Here is a 17,708-nt window from a genome sequence, read left to right as displayed (position 1 = left end):
TTTGTCTCTTTTTTGTATGATTTCAGAAGAATATTTCCCTTCCCAGAAGTAAGGCTTGAAGATAACTTAGATGTGATTTGTGCTGCCCTGCCTTTTGCTTTTGATATGTGTCTTTCAAGTCACCAATAGAAAAAATATTGGGGAAGAGAGCAACAGTTTGAGCCCTTGTAAATAAGCACAGGTAAAAGACACAAAAGCAGTTTCCTAAAAGAAGGTCTAACACATGAGACTATGTGGGCATTTCCTGTCTGGAGGGGAGATGAGAGGGCAGAGGGGGTCAGAAGCTGGCTGAATGGATGCGAAAATAGAGAGTGGAGGGAAGGAGCGTGCTGTCTCTCTCATTAGGGGGAGAGCAACTAGGAGTATATATAGCAAGGTGTATGTAAATATTTGTATGAGAGACTGACTTGATTTGTAAATTTTCACTTAAGGCACAATAAAAATTTAAAAAGAAAAGAAAAAGAAAGTCTAAAATATGACTGAAAAACTTTCTTCGAAATTTCCCTCATTAGGGTCATCTTGTTTGTCTTTAGTTTTGTTCCATGACATCATATTCTTTTTGTTGTTCTTTATAATCCTGCACTAAACCAGAACTAAGAACTTCATTCGTAGGAAAAAAATCCAAATACAATGTACCTAAAAAACCATGTCTGTGTACTGAAAGTGTGAATTGGTTCCCTTTTACCACCTACTGCCTCTACCACCCTCATACTTATTTTTTTCTGATTATAAAAATGATTTTTTTTCCCATTATGGAAAATTTAAAAAATTGTACAGGATGAAATTTAAATCATCTATAATTAAAATTTTCACACCATAAATTAACATTTTTTAAAAATATAGTTGAGTTCATATTGTACCTGGAGGTGGAATTTTATATCTTACTTATTTATATAACATTATTTCTCATGTTGTTAAAAATGTTTTTTTCAATTTTATTCATTATTCTCTCTATGGTATTTCATGCTATCATTATTCCATCAATAGCATCACTTAATTTTATGTATTTGGTTTAAGTTGTTTGCAATTTTAAATAATGCTTTGATTTAAAAAAAAAAAAACTCAATTCTTTACAAATAGTTGTTGCAGTTTTGATTATTTGAATAGATACCGAAAGGTAGAATTATGTCAAAAGAAAAAACATGTATTTTTAAGGTTCTTAATACAAATTGCCATATATTTTACCAGAACTGTTTATATCCCTACGTTAACGCAAGCACAGATGGTGTATGAGAAAAGCATCTAATGGTTTTTCCCTTTAATTACGGCTACTTTGATATTGGAAACATATTGCATTATTTTAAAGTTTCCATTTGATTTACCAGTGAAATTGAACATCTTTTATATGTTTGTTAGATGTTTTAACTTATTCAGTATCATTTATTTATCTTTAAGGTCTTTATAACTTTAATGTAAAAAAATATGAGCTTTACATATTCATTAATAAATATATTCTGTTACTTTTTAACATATACTTTTAATATATACTGTTAGTTTCCAGTGTTTTCCCCCAAATTACTGTCTTTTAGTCTTGTTTGATAAACATACTATGTATATTCCAAATTTTTTATATTGGTGTCTAGCAGCACTATTTTTCATTGTAGTGATTTCCACTTAAGAAAGTCCTTTCCCTTCTGTCTTAGTTACCTAATGCTGCTGTACCAGAAGGACCACAAGTGGATGCCTTTAACAAATGGAAGTTTATTCTCTCATAGTTTAGGAGCGTAGAAGTCCCAATTCATGGTGCCATCTCTAGAAGAAGTCTTTCTTTCTCTGTTGGTTCTGGGGGAAGGTCCTTGTCCTCAGTCTTCCCCTGGTCTAGGAGCTTCTTGGTGTAGGGACCCTGGGTGCAAAGGACACCATCTGCTTCTGGTGCTTCTTTCTTGATGGTATGAGATTCCTCTCTCTTTGCTTGTTTCTCCCTCCGTTTATCTCTTGTAAAACAAAAGGCCCTCACACATCTGACAGTTTGTCATATCGTGGGGGCTTGTGTGGTGCTGTGATGCTGGAAGTTATGCCACTGATATTCAGATACCAGCAGGGCCACCCATGGTGGGTAGACGGGTTTCATTAGAGCTTCCAGACTAAGACAGACTAGGAAGAAGGACATGGCGGTCTACCTCTGAAAAAAATTAGTGAAAACCTTATGAATCGCAGCAGAACATTGTCTGATATAGTGCCAGAAGATGAGCCTCTCAGATTGGAAGACACTCAAAAGACAACTGGGAAAGAGCTGCCTCCTCAAAGTAGAGTCGACCTTAATGACGTGGATGGAGGCAACCTTTCAGGAACTTCATTTGCTGATGTGCCATGACACAAAATGAGAGGAGGCAGCTGCAAACATCCATTAATAATAGAAACGTGAAAGGTATGAAGTATGAATCTAGGAAAATTGGAAATCATCAGAAATGAAATGGAATGCATAAACATTTGTATTCTAGGCATTAGTGAGCTGAAATGGACTGTTATTGGCCATTTTGAATCAGACAATCATATAGTCTGCTATGCCGGGAACGACAAATTGAAGAGGAATGGTGTTGCGTTCATCATCAAAAAGAACATTTCAAGATCTATCCTGAACTACAATGCTGTCAGTGATAGGGTAATATCCATACACTTACAAAACCAAACCCAGTGCCGTCGAGTCGATTCCAACTCATAGTGAGTCTGTAGCAAGGAAGACCAGTTAATATGACGATTAAATTTATGCACCAACCGCAAATGCCAAAGATGAAGAAATTGAAGATTTTTACCAACGTCTGCAGTCTCAGATTGATCAAACATGCAGTCAGGTTGCATTGATAATTACTGGCAGTTGGAACGCGGAAGTTGGAAACGAAGAAGAAAGATGGGTAGTTGAAAAACACAGCCTTGGTGATAGAAACGATTTTGGAGATTGCATGATAGATTTATGCAAGACCAACAACTTCGTCATTGCAAATACCTTTTTTCAACAACATAAACGGCGACTATACACATGGACCTTGACAGATGGGGAGTACACAGGAATCAAATCAACTACATCTGTGGAAAGAAGTGATGGAAAAGCTCAGTATCATCAGTCAGAACAAGGCCAGGGACGAACTGCAGAACAGACCATCGATGGCTCATATGCAAGGTCAAGTTGAAGGTGAAGAAAATTAAAACAAGTCCGTGAGAGCCAAAATATGACCTTAAGTATATCCCACCTAAATTTAGAGACTGTCTCAAGAATAGATTTGACATACTGAACACTAATGACCAAAGACCAGGCAAGTTGTGGAATGATGTCAAGGAAATCATATATGAAGAAGGGAAAAGATCATTAAAAAGACAGGAAAGAAAAAAAGACTAAAATGGACGTCAGAAGAGACTCTGAAGCTTACTCTTGAACATAGAGTAGCTAAAGCAAAAGGAAGAAATGATGAAGTAAAAGAGCTGAACAGAGGATTTCAAAGGGCGGCTCAAGAAGACAAAGTAAAGTATTATAATGACATGTGTAAGGACCTGGAGATAGAAAACCAAAAGGGAAAAACATGTTTGGCATTTCTCAAGCTGGAAGAACTGAAGAAAGAATTCAAGCCTTGAGTTGCAATAGTGAAGAATTCTATGGGCAAAATACTGAACGATGCAGGAGGTGTCAAAGAAGATGGAAGGAATACATAGGGTCACTATGCCAAAAAGAATTGGTTGGCATTGAACCATTTCAGGAGGTAGCATATGATCAAGAACAGATGGTACTGAAGGAAGAAGTCCAAGCTGCACTGAAGGCATTGGCATAAAACAAGGCTCTAGCAATTGACGGAATACCAACTGAGATGTTTCAACAAATGATTGCAGTCCTGGAAGCGCTCACTCATCTTTGCCAAGAAATTTGGAAGACAGCTGCCTGGCCAACTGACTGGAAGAGATCCATATTTATGCCTATTCCCAAGAAAGGTGATCCAACTGAATGCAGAAATTATCGAACAATATTGTTAATATTGCACGCAAGTAAAATTTCACTGAAGATCATTCAAAAGCGTTTGTAGCAGTAGTACATCAACAGGGAACTGTGAGAAATTCAAGTTGGATTCAGAAGAGGAGGTGGAGCGAGGGATATCATTGCGATGTCGGATAGATCCTGACTGAAAGCAGAGAATACCAGAAAGATGTTTACCTGTGTTTTATTGACTATGCAAAGGCATTCGACTGTGTGGATCATAACAAATTATGGGTAAGATTGCAAAGAATAGGAATTGGAGAACAGTTAATTGTGTTCGTGAGGAACCTATACATAGATCAAGAGGCGGTTGTTTGAACAGAACAAGGGGATACTGTGTTGTTTAAAGTCAGGAAAGGTGTGTGTCAAGGTTGTATCCTTTCATCATCCTTACTCAATCTGTATGCTGAGCAGATATGAAGAAGAAAGAACAGGACACCAGAATTGGAGAAAGACTCATTTGCGACCTGCATTATGCAGATGATACAACCTTGCTTGCTGAAGGTGAAGAGGACTTGAAGCATTTACTGATGAAGATCAAAGACTATAGCCTTTGGTATGGATTATGCCTCAACATAAAACAAAAATCCTCACGACTGGGTCAGTAAGCAACATCATGATAAACGGAGAGAATACTGAATTTGTCAAGGGTTTCATTTTACTTGGATCCACAGTCAGTGCCCATGGAAGCATCAGTCAAGAAATCAAACCACCCATTGCAGTGGGCAAATCTGCTGCAAAAGACCTCTTTAAAGTGTTAAAGAACAAAGATGTCCATTTAAGGACTAATGTGTGTCTGACCCAAGCCATGGTGTTTTCAGTCACCTCATATGCATGCGAACCCTGGGCAGTGAATAAGGGAGACCGAAGAAGAATTGATGCCTTTGAATTATGGTGTTGGTGAAGGATATTGAATATACCATGGACTGCCAGAAGAATGAACAAATCTGTCTTGGAAGAAGTACAGCCAGGATGCTCCTTAGACGTGAGGATGGCGATACATAGTCTCACGTACTTCGGACTTGTTATCAGGAGGGATCAGTCCCTAGAGAAGGATATCACGTTGGTAAAGTAGAGGGTCGGCAAAAAAGAGGAAGACCCTCAACAAGTGGATTGACAAACAGTGGCTGCAGCGATGGGCTCGAGCATGACAACGATCACGAGGATGGCACAGGACTGGGCGGTGTTTCATTTTGTTGTACATAGGATGGCTATCAGGTGAAAGCAACTGGAAGGAAGCTAACAACAAGATAAAAGGTGGCACAGGCCATGCCCCAGGGAAACCCCCCTTACTTGGGATCAGGGCTGTGACTTGAGTAAGGGTGCTGCATCCCACCCTAATCCTCTTTAACATAACCTAATCTTGCCTCGTTAACCACAGGCAGAGATTATGATTTGCAACACATAGGAAAATTACATCAGATCACAAAATGGAGGACAGCCACACAGTACTGGGAATCGTGGCATACCCAAGTTGACATGTATCTTTGGAGGACACAGTTCAATCCATGACACCTTCCAAAGATCAGATGGGTAGGTATTAATCTATATTTTCTTCTAAAGTTTTTTAAGTTTAATTTTTCTTTCTCCCTTCCCTCTCCCACTTTCTTATTTCCCTTTCTTCTTTCCTTTATTTTTTATGTTCACCCTGTTTAACCACTTGGGATTTATTTTGCCCTTCGGAGAGAAATGAGCATCTGATTTTATTTTTTCCAAATAGATAACCTGTTACGACACCGTTCCTTGAGTAATTATTCTCTTCCTCCAACAGTCTGTGATTAGATTTCCTCATAAAACGCCTATACTTTTTTTGGAGTAAGGTTATTCATAAATGGTGCTCTTTATCTCCTCTTTGCTACTTTGTGAGCAGGATTATTTTTCCACTTCTAAATGGATATCTTAAAATATTTTAAGGTATGAATTTTAAACTTTAACTTTTTATTTAAAAAGAATTTTCTTAATGTTCACTGATGCATATTCTTTAGAGAAGTGAAAATTACAGAAGAAAACCCACAGTGTTGAGATGTTGAAAGTTTGGTGGAAGCATGGTTGGGCTGACAAAGCAAAGGGAAGGATAGTTCCTTCTGGGTACATTCAATACCTTCTTTGTTCACCTCACTCATCCAAACTCCCAATTCAGAGCCGTAGTGGTAGCCCAGAATTCTCTAAATCCCTGTAATCTCCTCTCTCTTATGCTCTCTTGCCCTAAGAGTTTCCTTAGGCTAGTAATAAATCTATAAATTCTTGTTTCTTTTTGTTTTGCTGTTGTTTTGTGTTTTACATTCAAATAGTTCTTCCTTTACAAATAACTGAAAAGTCCTCATTCTGGTCCTCCTCACGTTCCAACCCCCTTCCCCAACTTTTTTTTTTCCCCTCTCATTTAGCCCCATCAGGGCAAGTGTGTGACTGTGTGTGCTTTTGCTTGCACCGATAAAAAATAAATTGATTTAAAATTCTTTTAGGGATGCCTCTACTATCTGAAAGTTGTAGAGTCTTAAGTTTTTTTTTTTTTTCCATTGTGGTGCTAAGTTATAAAATATCTGAAGTTGTTTTGCATTTCACCTGAGGTAATTTTTTTTTAATGCACTTCTCATTAAACAAACTAGCTTCTCATTGAACAGTTAGTACACATATTGTCTTAAGACATTGGTTACCAACCCCACAACATGTCAACATTTTCCCCTTCTCAACCCTGGGTTCTCTATTACCAGCTTTGGTATCCCTTCCTGCCTTCTAGTCCTTGCCCCTGGGCTGGTGTGCCCCTTTAGTCTCATTTTGTTTTATGGGTCTGTCTGATCTTTGGCCGATGGGTGAACCTCAGGAGTGACTACTGAGCTAAAAGGGTGTCTGGAGCCCATACTCTCGGGGTTTCTCCAGTGTCTGTCAGGCCAGTAAGTCTGGTCTTTTTTTGTGAGTTAGAATTTTGTTCTACGTTTTTCTCCAGCTCTGCCTGGAACCCTCTGTTGTGATCCCCGTCAGAGCAATCAGTGGTGGTAGCCAGGCACCATCTAGCTGTACTGGATTCAATCTGTTGGAGGCTGTGGTAGATGTGGTCCATTAGACCTTTGCACTAAACTTTCCCTTATATCTTTAGTTTTCTTCATTCTTCCTGGCTCCAGAAGGGGTAAGTCCAGTCGAGTATCCTAGATGGCTGCTCACAGGCTTTTAAGCCCCCAGACACTACTCACCAAAGTAGAATGTAGAACATTTTCTTTATAAACTGTGTTATGCCAATTGAGCTAGATGTTCCCCTAAACCATGGTCCCCACAGCCCTTAGCCCAGCAATTTGGTCCCTCAGGGAGCTTGGATGTATCTGTGGAGCTACCATGACCTTTCCTTTTACAGGGCTTTCCCAGTATTGTGTCCTGTCTTGGCCTTCACCAAAGTTACCACTTATTGTCTATTTAGTGTTTTTCCATCCCCACCCTTCCCCTCCCTCATAACCATCAAAGATGGTTTCTTTTTGTGCGTAAACCTTTTCATGAGTTTTTACGGTAGTGGTCTCATACAATATTTGGCCTTTTGTGATTGACTTATTTCACTCAGCATAATGCCCTCCAGTTTTATCCATGTTACGAGATACTTCACAGATAGATCGTTGTTCTTTATCGTTGCATAATACTCCATTGTGTGTATGTGCCACAGTTTGTTTATCCATGCATCTGTTGATGGGCATCTGGGTTGTTTCCATCTTTTTGCTATTGTGAATAGCACTGCAGTCAACTTGGATGTGCATATGTCTATTTGTGTGACAACTCTTATGTCTCTAGCTAGGCTATATTCCTAGGAGTGGTATTGCTGGATCATATGGTATTTCTATTTCTAGCTTTCTAACGAAGCGCCATATCGTTTTCCAAAATAGTTGTTTCATTTTGCATTCCCACCAGCAGTGCATAAGAGCTCCGACCTCCCCACAGCCTCTCCAACGTTTGTTGTTTCCTGTTTTTTTTGATTCATACCAGTGATGCTGAGTGAGATGGTATCTCATTGTGGTTTTGATTTGCATTTTTCTAATGGCTGCTGATCGCGAACATTTCCTCATGTGTCTGTTGGCTTCTTTGCTGTCTTCTTTGGTGAAGTGTCTGTTCATTTTCTTTGCCCATTTTTTAATTGGATTGTTTGTCTTTTTGTTGTCGGGGTATTGGATTTTCTTGTAGATTTTAGACATTAGACCTATGTCTGGTTTGTTACAGCCAAATTTTTTTTCCCGGTCTATAAGTTCTCTTTGTACTCTTTAGATGAGCGTAATTATTTCATTTTTAGAAGATGCCAGTTATCTAGCTCATTTTCTTGAGTTTGTGTGTTGTTGGTTGAGGTTTGTATCCTGTTAATGCTGTGTATTAGGGCCTCTAGTGTTGATCCTATTTTTTCTTCTATGAATGTCATAGTTTTCAGCTTTATATTTAGGTGTTTAGTCCATTTTGAATTAGTTATTGTATATGGTGTGAGGTATGGGTCCTATTTCTTTTTTTTTGCAGATGGACATCCAGTTTTGCCAACACCGTTTGTTAAAAAGACTGTCTTTTCCTCATTTGATAGACTTTGGGCCCTTGTTGAAGATCAGGTGACCATAGGTAGATGGATTTACATCTGGGTTTTCAATTACGTTCCATTGGTCAATGTATCTGTCGTTGTACCAGTACCAGGCTGTTTTGACTAGTGTAGCTGTATAGTAGGTTCTGAGGTCAGGTAGTGCAAGCCCTCCAACTTTATTCTTCTTCAGTAATGCTTTATTTATCTAGGGCTTCTTCCCTTTTCATATAAAGTTAATGATAGTTTTTTCCATCTCTAAAGAATGTTGTTAGTATTTGGATCAGTATTGCATTGTATTTGTAAATCAGTTTGGGTAGAGTTGTCATTTTCACAGTGTTGCGTCTACCTATCCATGAGCATGGTATGTTTTTCCATTTATGTAGATCCCTTTTGGCTTCTTGCAGTAGTGTTTTGTAGTTTTCTTTGTAAGGTCTTTTACATCCCTGGTTAGGTTTATTCCTAAGTATTTTTTTTTTTTTAGGGCTGTTGTAAATGGTATTGTTTCCATGATTTCATTTTCATTGTTCTCTTTAATGGTGTATAGGAATCCAACTGACTTTTTTATGTTTGTCTTGTGTAATGCTCCTCTGCTGAATCCTTATATTGGTTCTAGTAGTTTTTTCATGGAGTCTTTTGGGTTTTCTATCTATAGTATCATATCCACAAATAGGGGCAGTTTAACTTCTTCATTACTAATTTGGATGCCCTTTTATTTCTTTCTCTTGCATTACTGCTCTAGCTAGGACTTCTAGCACAGTGTTAAATAGAAATGGTGATAAAGAGCATCCTTGTCTTGTTCCTGTTCTCACGTGGGATGTTTTCAGTCTCTCTCTGTTAAGAATGACATTGGCCTCCTTGAAATATATCCTAGAGAAATAAGAGCCTGTACATGAACAGATATATGCACACCCATGTTCATTGCGGCGCTGTTTACAATAGCAAAAAGATGGAAGGAACCAAGGTGCCCATCAATGGATGAATGGATAAATTATGGTATATTCACACAATGGAATACTAAACCCAAAAACCCAAATCCAGTGACGTCAAGTCGATTCCAACTCATAGCGACCCTATAGGACAGTAGAACTGCCCCACAGAGTTTCCAAGGAGCGCTGGGGCGATTCGAACTGCCAACCCTTTTGTTAGCAGCCATAGCACTTATTCACTACGCCACCAGGGTTTCCAGTGGAATACTACACATCAATAAAGAACAGTGATGAATCTGTGAAACACTTCATAACATGGAGGAATCTGGAAGGCATTATGCTAAGTGAAATTAGTTGCAAAAGGACAAATATTATATAAGACCACTATTATAAGAACGCAAGAAATAGTTTAAACAGAGAAGAAAATATTCTTTGATGGTTATGTGGGGGGAGGGAGGGAGAGGGGTATTCACTAATTAGTAGACAAGAACTGTCCTGGGTGAAGGGAAGGGCAACACACAATACAGGAGAAGTCAGCACAACTGGAGTAAGCCAGAAGCAAAGAAGTTTCCTGAATAAACTGAACACTTTGAAGGCCAGCATAGCAGGAGCAGGGGTTTGGGGACCATGGTTTCGGGGGAAATCTAAGTCAATTGGCATAATAAAATCTATTAAGAAAACATTCTGCATCCTACTTTGGAGAGTGGTATCTGGGGTCTTAAATGCTAGCAAGCGACCATCTAAGATGCATCAATTGGTCTCAATCCACCTGGAGCAAAGGAGAATGAGGAACACCAAAGACACAAGGTAATTATGAGCCCAAGAGGCAGAAAGGGCCACATAAACCAGAGACCAGAAGAACTAGATGGTGCCCAGCTACAACCAATGACTGTCCTGACAGGGAACACAACAGAGAACCCCTGAGGGAGCAGGAGAGCAGTGGGAATGCAGACCTCAAATTCGCATAAAAAGACCAGACTTAATGGTCTGACTGAGACTAGAAGCACCCCGGTAGTCATGGTCCCCGACTTTCTGTAAGCCCAAGACAGGAACCATTCCCAAAGCCAACTCTTCAGTCAGGGATCGGACTGGACTTTGGGATAGAAAATGATACTGGTGAAGAATGAGCTTCTTGGATCAAATAGACACATGACATTATGTTGGCATCTCCTGTCTGGAGGGGAGATGAGAGGACAGAGAGGGGTCAGAAGCTGGCCAAATGGACACAAAAAGAGAAAGTGGAGGGAAGGAGTGTGCTGTCTCATTAAGGGGAGAGCAATTAGGAGTATATAGCAAGGTGTATATAAATTTCTGTATGAGAGGCTGACTGGATTTGTAAACTTTCACTTAAAGTACAATTAAAAGAAAAAAAAATGATGTTGGTCGTTGGTTTTGCATAGATGCCCTTGATTGTGTTGAGAAATTTCCTTTCTATACCTATTTTATTTAGAGTTTGAAAAAAAAAAAAAACCAATAGATTATACATAACTTGCTTAATGGGATCAGGCATGTAATCAAATGAACAAAGGAGGCTGGACATGAGAAAGTACAAAATTGGTGGACTCTGGCAGCATGCAGTGTCAGGTGGGGGCAAGCACTTCTCTGGTTCAGTTTTCTCTTTCCGTGCAGGTCATTGTTGACAGGTCTAATTTTCTAAGAGGTACCAGAAATTTGGATTTTTATGTGAAATCTTACAAATGCTAAATCACAGTGCAAGCCAAACAAAATAAGACTGCAGGCCACCAGTTTGTAACCCCTGGATACTTGTTATTGAGGCCTTCTAATCTGATTTGGAAACCCTGATGCCATAGTGGTTAAGTGCTATAGCTGCTAACTAAGAGGTCTGCAGTTTGAATCCACCAGGTGCTCCTTGGAGACTCTACGGGGCAGTTCTACTCTGACCTATAGGGTCCCTATAAGTCGGAATTGACTCGATGGCAGTGGGTTTGTTGTTTTGGTTTTTTAGTCTGATTTACATTCCTCTTGTCTAATCTCACGAGCCCTGGTGGCGTGGTGTTTAAGCACTGGGCTGCTAACTACTGAAAAGTTTGGTGATTCGAGCCCACCAGCTGCTCCTCGGGAGAAGGATGCAGCAGTCCGATCCCATAAAGATTAAAACCTCGGAAACCCCATGAAGCAGTTCTACTGTGTCCGGTATGGTTGGTAAGAATCAGAATCAACTTGCTGGCAATGGGTTTGGTTTGGTTTGTCTAATCTCTACCCCCAGCCCCTTGCCAACCTCCCTATAGTAGTGTAACCTATCTGAAGTGCAAATCAGTTAGGGTTGAAGGGTGGTTATGAGGATTAAATGCCTTAAAATGTATAACATGCATAGAAGAGTTTCTGGAACTTGGGTGAACACTCAATAAATGTTCTCTATTGGCTATTAGTTCTTCACTTAATTAAGTCGTTGCAAGACTCCTACTTGTGCTCAGGATAATTTCTTAACATGACAAAAAAGGTGTTTTATGATGATCCTTAGCTGTCTTTCCATCTTCATCTTTTGCGATTTCACCACATTCAGCCATTCTATATGCTCAAGGGTGTCAGTCTGTTTCATGTCTTATGCCCCCTTCCTCTTTTGCCCTGTCCATCTGACTGGTGATTTTTTTTTTTTTTTTTTTTTTTTTTATGGTGTTTTAAGTGAATGGCTGGTAAACTCTTACTCCTTTCCCTCTAAGATTCAGTTAGTTCAGGCATCTCTTCCTCTTCCCTTTAGAGAACTAATTTGCCCCTCTTTTGTGTCCTCATAAGACTTTGAACTCCCTAAGGGCAGTAATTATATGTTATTCATCCTTTATATTCTCAGTGCTTAGTATAGTGGTGACACATAGTGTATATCTGCAGTAAATATTGGTGGGAGATAATGCAGTTAGTAAAAGTTGAATGCTGGCACTTGACCCTGTGTCTGACTGAATCTCCTGCTCTCTGGACTGTTCTCACAAGAGGCTGTGACTGCTCTCTCATTAGGACAGACCCAGCATACACACTTCCCAACCTGAGGAGTCTAGTCCACTGTGATTACACCTAATGATGTGTACAGGAAGACTCTTATACTCCAAGGCAATACAGTAGCATTAAGGATAGTCCTTCCGCTGAAATGTAGCGTGTGAAAACTAAGGTGAAGCCCTCGGTTGGTTTGTTTCACCGGTAGGTAAAACAGTTCTATTTTTCTGCTTTAGAAGGTTGATGGTGAGTGATTGGAGATACCACATCTATTTATAGATAGTCTGAGTGCCAGATTTGTTAATCTCCTTTCCCCAGTCTTGATAAACTAAAGAATGTTGGGCTTGACTATTGGTATTGTCTCCATTAATGAATAGGGGAGTCTCTAGAAAACATGTGAGCAGGAAATTCAGGAGCACCTGGTGTTGTTTTTATCAGTCTAGGAATTCGAGACTTGTAAATTGTATCCTGTTCTTTTTTCTGGCTAAAGAAAAGGCTTTAGTAAAAGACAAAGAATAGTGTTAAATCCATTGGAGGAATAAATTTACATACATCTAGATATATGCCAGCTTTTTCCGACCTGTTGTGTCATTCTTCATAATAATTTGATCACTTGTCTTCCTAGCTTTGTATAATTTGAAGCCGTTTGTGTCTGGTTAGAAGGAAAATATTTTTTTCTTGCTTTTTAAGCTAATCTCCAAAAGATACAATTTAATCAAGACTAAAGGTAGGATTTTTTTTTACTTTTCTGCATTTGTATTTGAAGATTTGTTCCTGAAGGTTAACACTACGTGATTCTTTAGTTTTTAGCTCAAATGAAATTATTATTTATAAAACACATACATAATTTAAGATAAAATTTGATTGTAGTTATTTGTCTTCATTTACAAAATGCCTGCTGTGTGTTCAGTGCTCTGCCAGGTGCTGTAACACTTTCATTGCAAAGATGAATAAGACATAATTTTTGCTCTGGTTTGGTTTTTAAACAAGGCCTACTCACTTGCCTGTATGTGTAACTGGAATGGAAAAAACACAATAACATTATATAGTATCTGAAGGACATGTGTTTCATTATTTGACATCCAAGTCTGGATTTTGAAGTTAAACTTTTCCATCTTATGATGGGAGAAACCTGATCCATTTATCCCTCTCCTTTGTAAAGTCCTCAGATTCATAAATTTTTATCTAAACTATTTATTACTATATTATTAGTGTAAACATTTTTTTTTTTTAATTTCAGTGTGTTTTAGGTGAAAGTTTACAGTTCAAGTTAGTTTCTTGTTCAAAAATTTATACACATATTGTTTTGCAACATTGGTTGCAATCCCCACAGTGTGACAACACGCTCCCCCTTTCCTGTCCAGGTTGCCTGTGTCCATTCATCCAGTTTTCCTGTCCCTTCCTGCCTTCTTGTCTTGCTTTTGGGCAGGAGTTACCCATCTGGTCTCATATATTTGATTGAACTAAGAAACATAGTCCTTACGTGTGTTATTTTTTGCTTTATAGGCCTGTCTTTGTCTGAAAAGTGGACTTCAGGAGTGGCTTCAGTTCTGAGTTAGCAGGGTGTTGGGGGACCATAGTCTTGGGGGGTTCCTCCAGTCTCTATAAGACCAGTAAGTCTGGTCTTTTTCTGTGAATTTGAATTTTGTTCTGTATGTTTCTCTTGCTCTGTCTGGGTTTCTCTATTGTGATCCCTGTCAGAGAGGTTAATGGTGATAGCTGGCACCATCTAGTTCTTCTGGGCTCAGACTGGTGGAGGCTGCGGTTCATGTGGTCCTTTAGTCCTTTGAGCTAATATTTTCCTTATGTCTCTTGTGTTTTCTTCATTCGCCTTTTCTCTGGATGGGATGGGACCAATAGAGGTATCTTAGATGGTCACTTGCAAGCTTTTAAGACCCCAGACGCTACTCACCAAATTAGGATGTAGAACATTTTCTTTATGAGCCATGTTATGCCAGTTGACCTAAATGTCCCTGAAGCTATAGCCCTCAGCCCCAGCCACTCGGACCCTCAAGGTTTTTGGATGTGTCTAGGAAGCTTCAATGGCTTTGCCTTGGTCAGCCTGTGCTGACTTCGCCTATATTGCATTGTCTTTCCCTTCACCAAAGTTGACACTTGTCTACTATCTAGTTAGTGATTTGCCCTCCGGATCCTTCCTCACTCTCATAACCGTCAAAGAATGCTTTTTGCTGTGTATGAATCTTTTCTTGAGTTTTTCTAGTAGTGGTCTCATACAATATTTGCCCTTTTGTGATTGACTTATTTCACTCCAGATTGACTTATGCCCTCCAGATTTATCCATGTTGTGAGATGTTTCACAGATTCATTATTGTTGCATAGTATTCCATTGTGTGTATGTACCATAATTTGTTTATCTTTTCATCTGTTGGAGCCCTGGTGGTATGGTGGTTAAGAGCTTGGCTGCTAACCAAAAGGTCAGCAGTTCAAATCTACCAGCCAATCCTTAGAAACCCTATGGGGCAGTTTTACTCTGCCCTGTAGGATTGCTACTAAGTTTTTTTTTTTTAATGAGTCTCAACTGACTCAACAGCATCTAACAACAACAACAATATTCATCTGTTGATGTGCTAGGTTGTTTCCACCTTTTTGCTATTGTGAATAGTGCAGCAATGAATACGGGTGTGCATATGTCTACTTGTTTGATGGCTCTTATTTCTCTAGGATATATTCCTAGAAGTGGGATTACTAGATCATATGGTATTTCTATTTCTAGCTTTTTAAGCACTATATCGTTTTTCATAGTGGTTGTACCATTTTACATTCCTACCAGCAGTACATGAGAGTTCCAGTCTCTCCACAACCTCTCCAACATTTATTATTTTCTGTTTTTTTTGATTAGTGCCAGTATTGTCAGGGTGAAGTGGTATCTCGTTGTAGTTTTGATTTGCATTTCTCTAATGGCTAGTGATCACGAGCATTTCTTCATGTGTCTGTTAGCTGCCTGAATGTCTTTTTAGGTGAAGTGTCTGTTCATATCTTTGCCCGTTTTTTAATTTGATTGTCTTTTTGTTGTTGAGGTGTTGAAGTATTTTGTAGATTTTAGAGTAGTGCATTACAGTTGTTTTGAATTTCCTAACATACTTCTATATTTCACAAAAATTTCCACAAAAGTCTTGGTAACTAGTATTTCTGCCCACCTCTAGCCCCTAAACTCTCCTTCTGCGAAAGTCCATCCAGCAGCAGAGTTTAATAGGGGCCATCCCCTTGCCACTTTCCAGTGGGCAGAGGTGCCCTGGGTAAGATGGCTGTCAGTCTTTTTTTTTTTTTAAGATGCCGCCTTATCCTGAAACCATTAAACATTTAAATTGAATAACAGTTATTTGTTTTGATGCCAGGCTCACCAAACAGTCTTCTGAAAGCAATCTTTTAATTCCAGTTAAGACTTCCTGTGTAGCTTGCCTATAATGATAGAATGTGGTTGCCAGAAGATGAAAGAGTCTGTTCCTCTTGTTGCTAGACTTTTTATTATATATAAATTAATAAATTACCATTCTCTTTTGTGACCTTTGCTAGGGTAAAGTGGCTTCCAGAATTTGATTGTCCTGTGACTGTGACAGAGCTGAAGGCCAGACCTTGCATTTTGGCAGAGTAAACAGGGCAACCTGTTCTACCAAGTCTGTTGGCAGCCAGTCAGCTGCCTTCCAAGGACACCCTGAGTTCATCATACACCTTTCTTTCTGACTCCTACAAGCATTGCTTATGAACCATGTAACTCTAGAATTGATGTGTTATTTCTTCGGGCTTTTCTCAAAATTCATTATGAAAGGTTTTGTTTCATTTTTCACCATTCACTTTTTGAAAGAAATGTATAGACCTTGGACAACTCTTGTTAATTAAGTCTTGACCTTTTTCCCCCCTGGGAACTGGCAACCCAATATGAAAATTGTCTATCAAGTGCTATCTTCTGGACATTTCTTTGTTCATTAGTCTTTGCTCACTAGAAGAAAGGCAAATCAGAAAGTACTCTAAAATCCCTAGGTATTGTTCTTTGTTGGAGATTCTGAGCTTTTTTTTTTTTTTGTATTTTTATTTCTTAAATGTTTGTTGAAAAAAGAAACAGACTTTTTTTATTAAGAAGTATTTGGAGAGAATTATCTATGAACTTATATTTTACATGCTTACAGGAGGTTCCTTAGAATACCACTCCCGAAAATCGTACACCTATACCCCTTTTGAAGGTTTAGAATGCATGTTAGCTTTTTAAAGATCCTGGAAAGTGCTGTAAGAAAAAACCTGTTTAACTTTGTATAACCTGAATTTCTAAAATTTACTTGAATTCTTCAACTTCCAGTCCACCACCTCCCTCTCCTCCCAGCAAGTTCTGGTTAACAAACATGATTCGGGAGATGTTTCATTTTTCCTTCCTTGACTTTTCTGCATCTGGTCCTGAAATATAGAACATGATTTCCAAATATGGTTTGGCAACATTACCTTAGGTAGCATACCAAGAAGAGCAGCTTAATGCTTAGAATCACTTGGGCATAATTTTTTAGTTTAATTTATTTTTATTTTTTATTGGGAGTTTTTAAATATCATGATTATTAAAGCATTTAGCACATTAAAAAAGTGAAGTAGGTTTCTGAATTAATGTCTTACACTTGTATAAGCCGTTCTCAGATGTGTTATCTCAGATGGCCTTAGACTCGGCTTGTGAACTAGGCAGAGCAAATATTGTAATCCCTGTCTTGGGGGAAAGTCACTTGAGTTCAGAGTGTTCTGGTGATTTGAATAAGACCATGTGATCAGTCAGCAACTGTTGTAGATTGAACTGTGTCCTCCAAAAATATGTCGTAAACCGTAACATCTATGCCCGTAAACCATAACCTCTGTAAACCGTAACCTCTGTAAACCATAACCTCTATGCCTGTGGTTATAATCCCCATTTGGGAATGGGTTGTCTTTGTTACGTTAATGAGGCACGAGTAGTGTGGGGTGTGCCTAGAGTCTATCTCTTTTGAGATATAAAAGAGATTAAGCAAGCAAGCAAACAAGCAGAAATGGTGGAAGGTAGATGCTATGCCACATGAAGATCATCACCAAGGAACAACAAGGACCTTCCCCCAGAGCTGACAGAGAGAAAGCCTTCCCCTAGGAGCTGGCGCCCTAAATTTGGACATCAAGTCTCCACTTTGAGAAAATTAATTTCTGTTTGTTAAAGCTACCCACTAGTGATATATCTGTTATAGCAGCACTGGATATCTGAGACAGCAGCAGAGCCTGGATTAAATCTCTAAACTCTTTCCACAACTGCACTTAATACTTTGTGCTAATTCTTTTAATCCTGCCTTCCTCCGTCTGATAGTTTGACCCATTCATTCAT

General features: G+C 38.9%; 1 protein-coding gene across 4 annotated transcripts in view; it reads left to right on the top strand.

The window, feature by feature from the left end:
• STK38L (serine/threonine kinase 38 like) overlaps positions 1–17,708 on the top strand; it is a 102,578-nt gene that overhangs the window by 45,384 nt on the left and 39,486 nt on the right. Inside the window, exon 1 of one of the 4 annotated variants that reach the window (XM_023554973.2) lies at positions 5,359–5,494. The exons of the other annotated variants lie outside the window; for them this stretch is intronic. Within the exon in view, the coding sequence (XP_023410741.2) occupies positions 5,470–5,494 (25 nt within the window). The 5' untranslated portion in view covers positions 5,359–5,469. Of the gene's footprint in view, positions 1–5,358; positions 5,495–17,708 lie in introns of those variants that run through there. 4 annotated transcript variants of the gene reach the window in all.

This window comes from Loxodonta africana, chromosome 4 (assembly GCF_030014295.1).
Source record: "Loxodonta africana isolate mLoxAfr1 chromosome 4, mLoxAfr1.hap2, whole genome shotgun sequence".
Classification (NCBI taxonomy): domain Eukaryota; kingdom Metazoa; phylum Chordata; class Mammalia; order Proboscidea; family Elephantidae; genus Loxodonta; species Loxodonta africana.
This window is presented reverse-complemented; position numbering and strand designations above follow the sequence as displayed.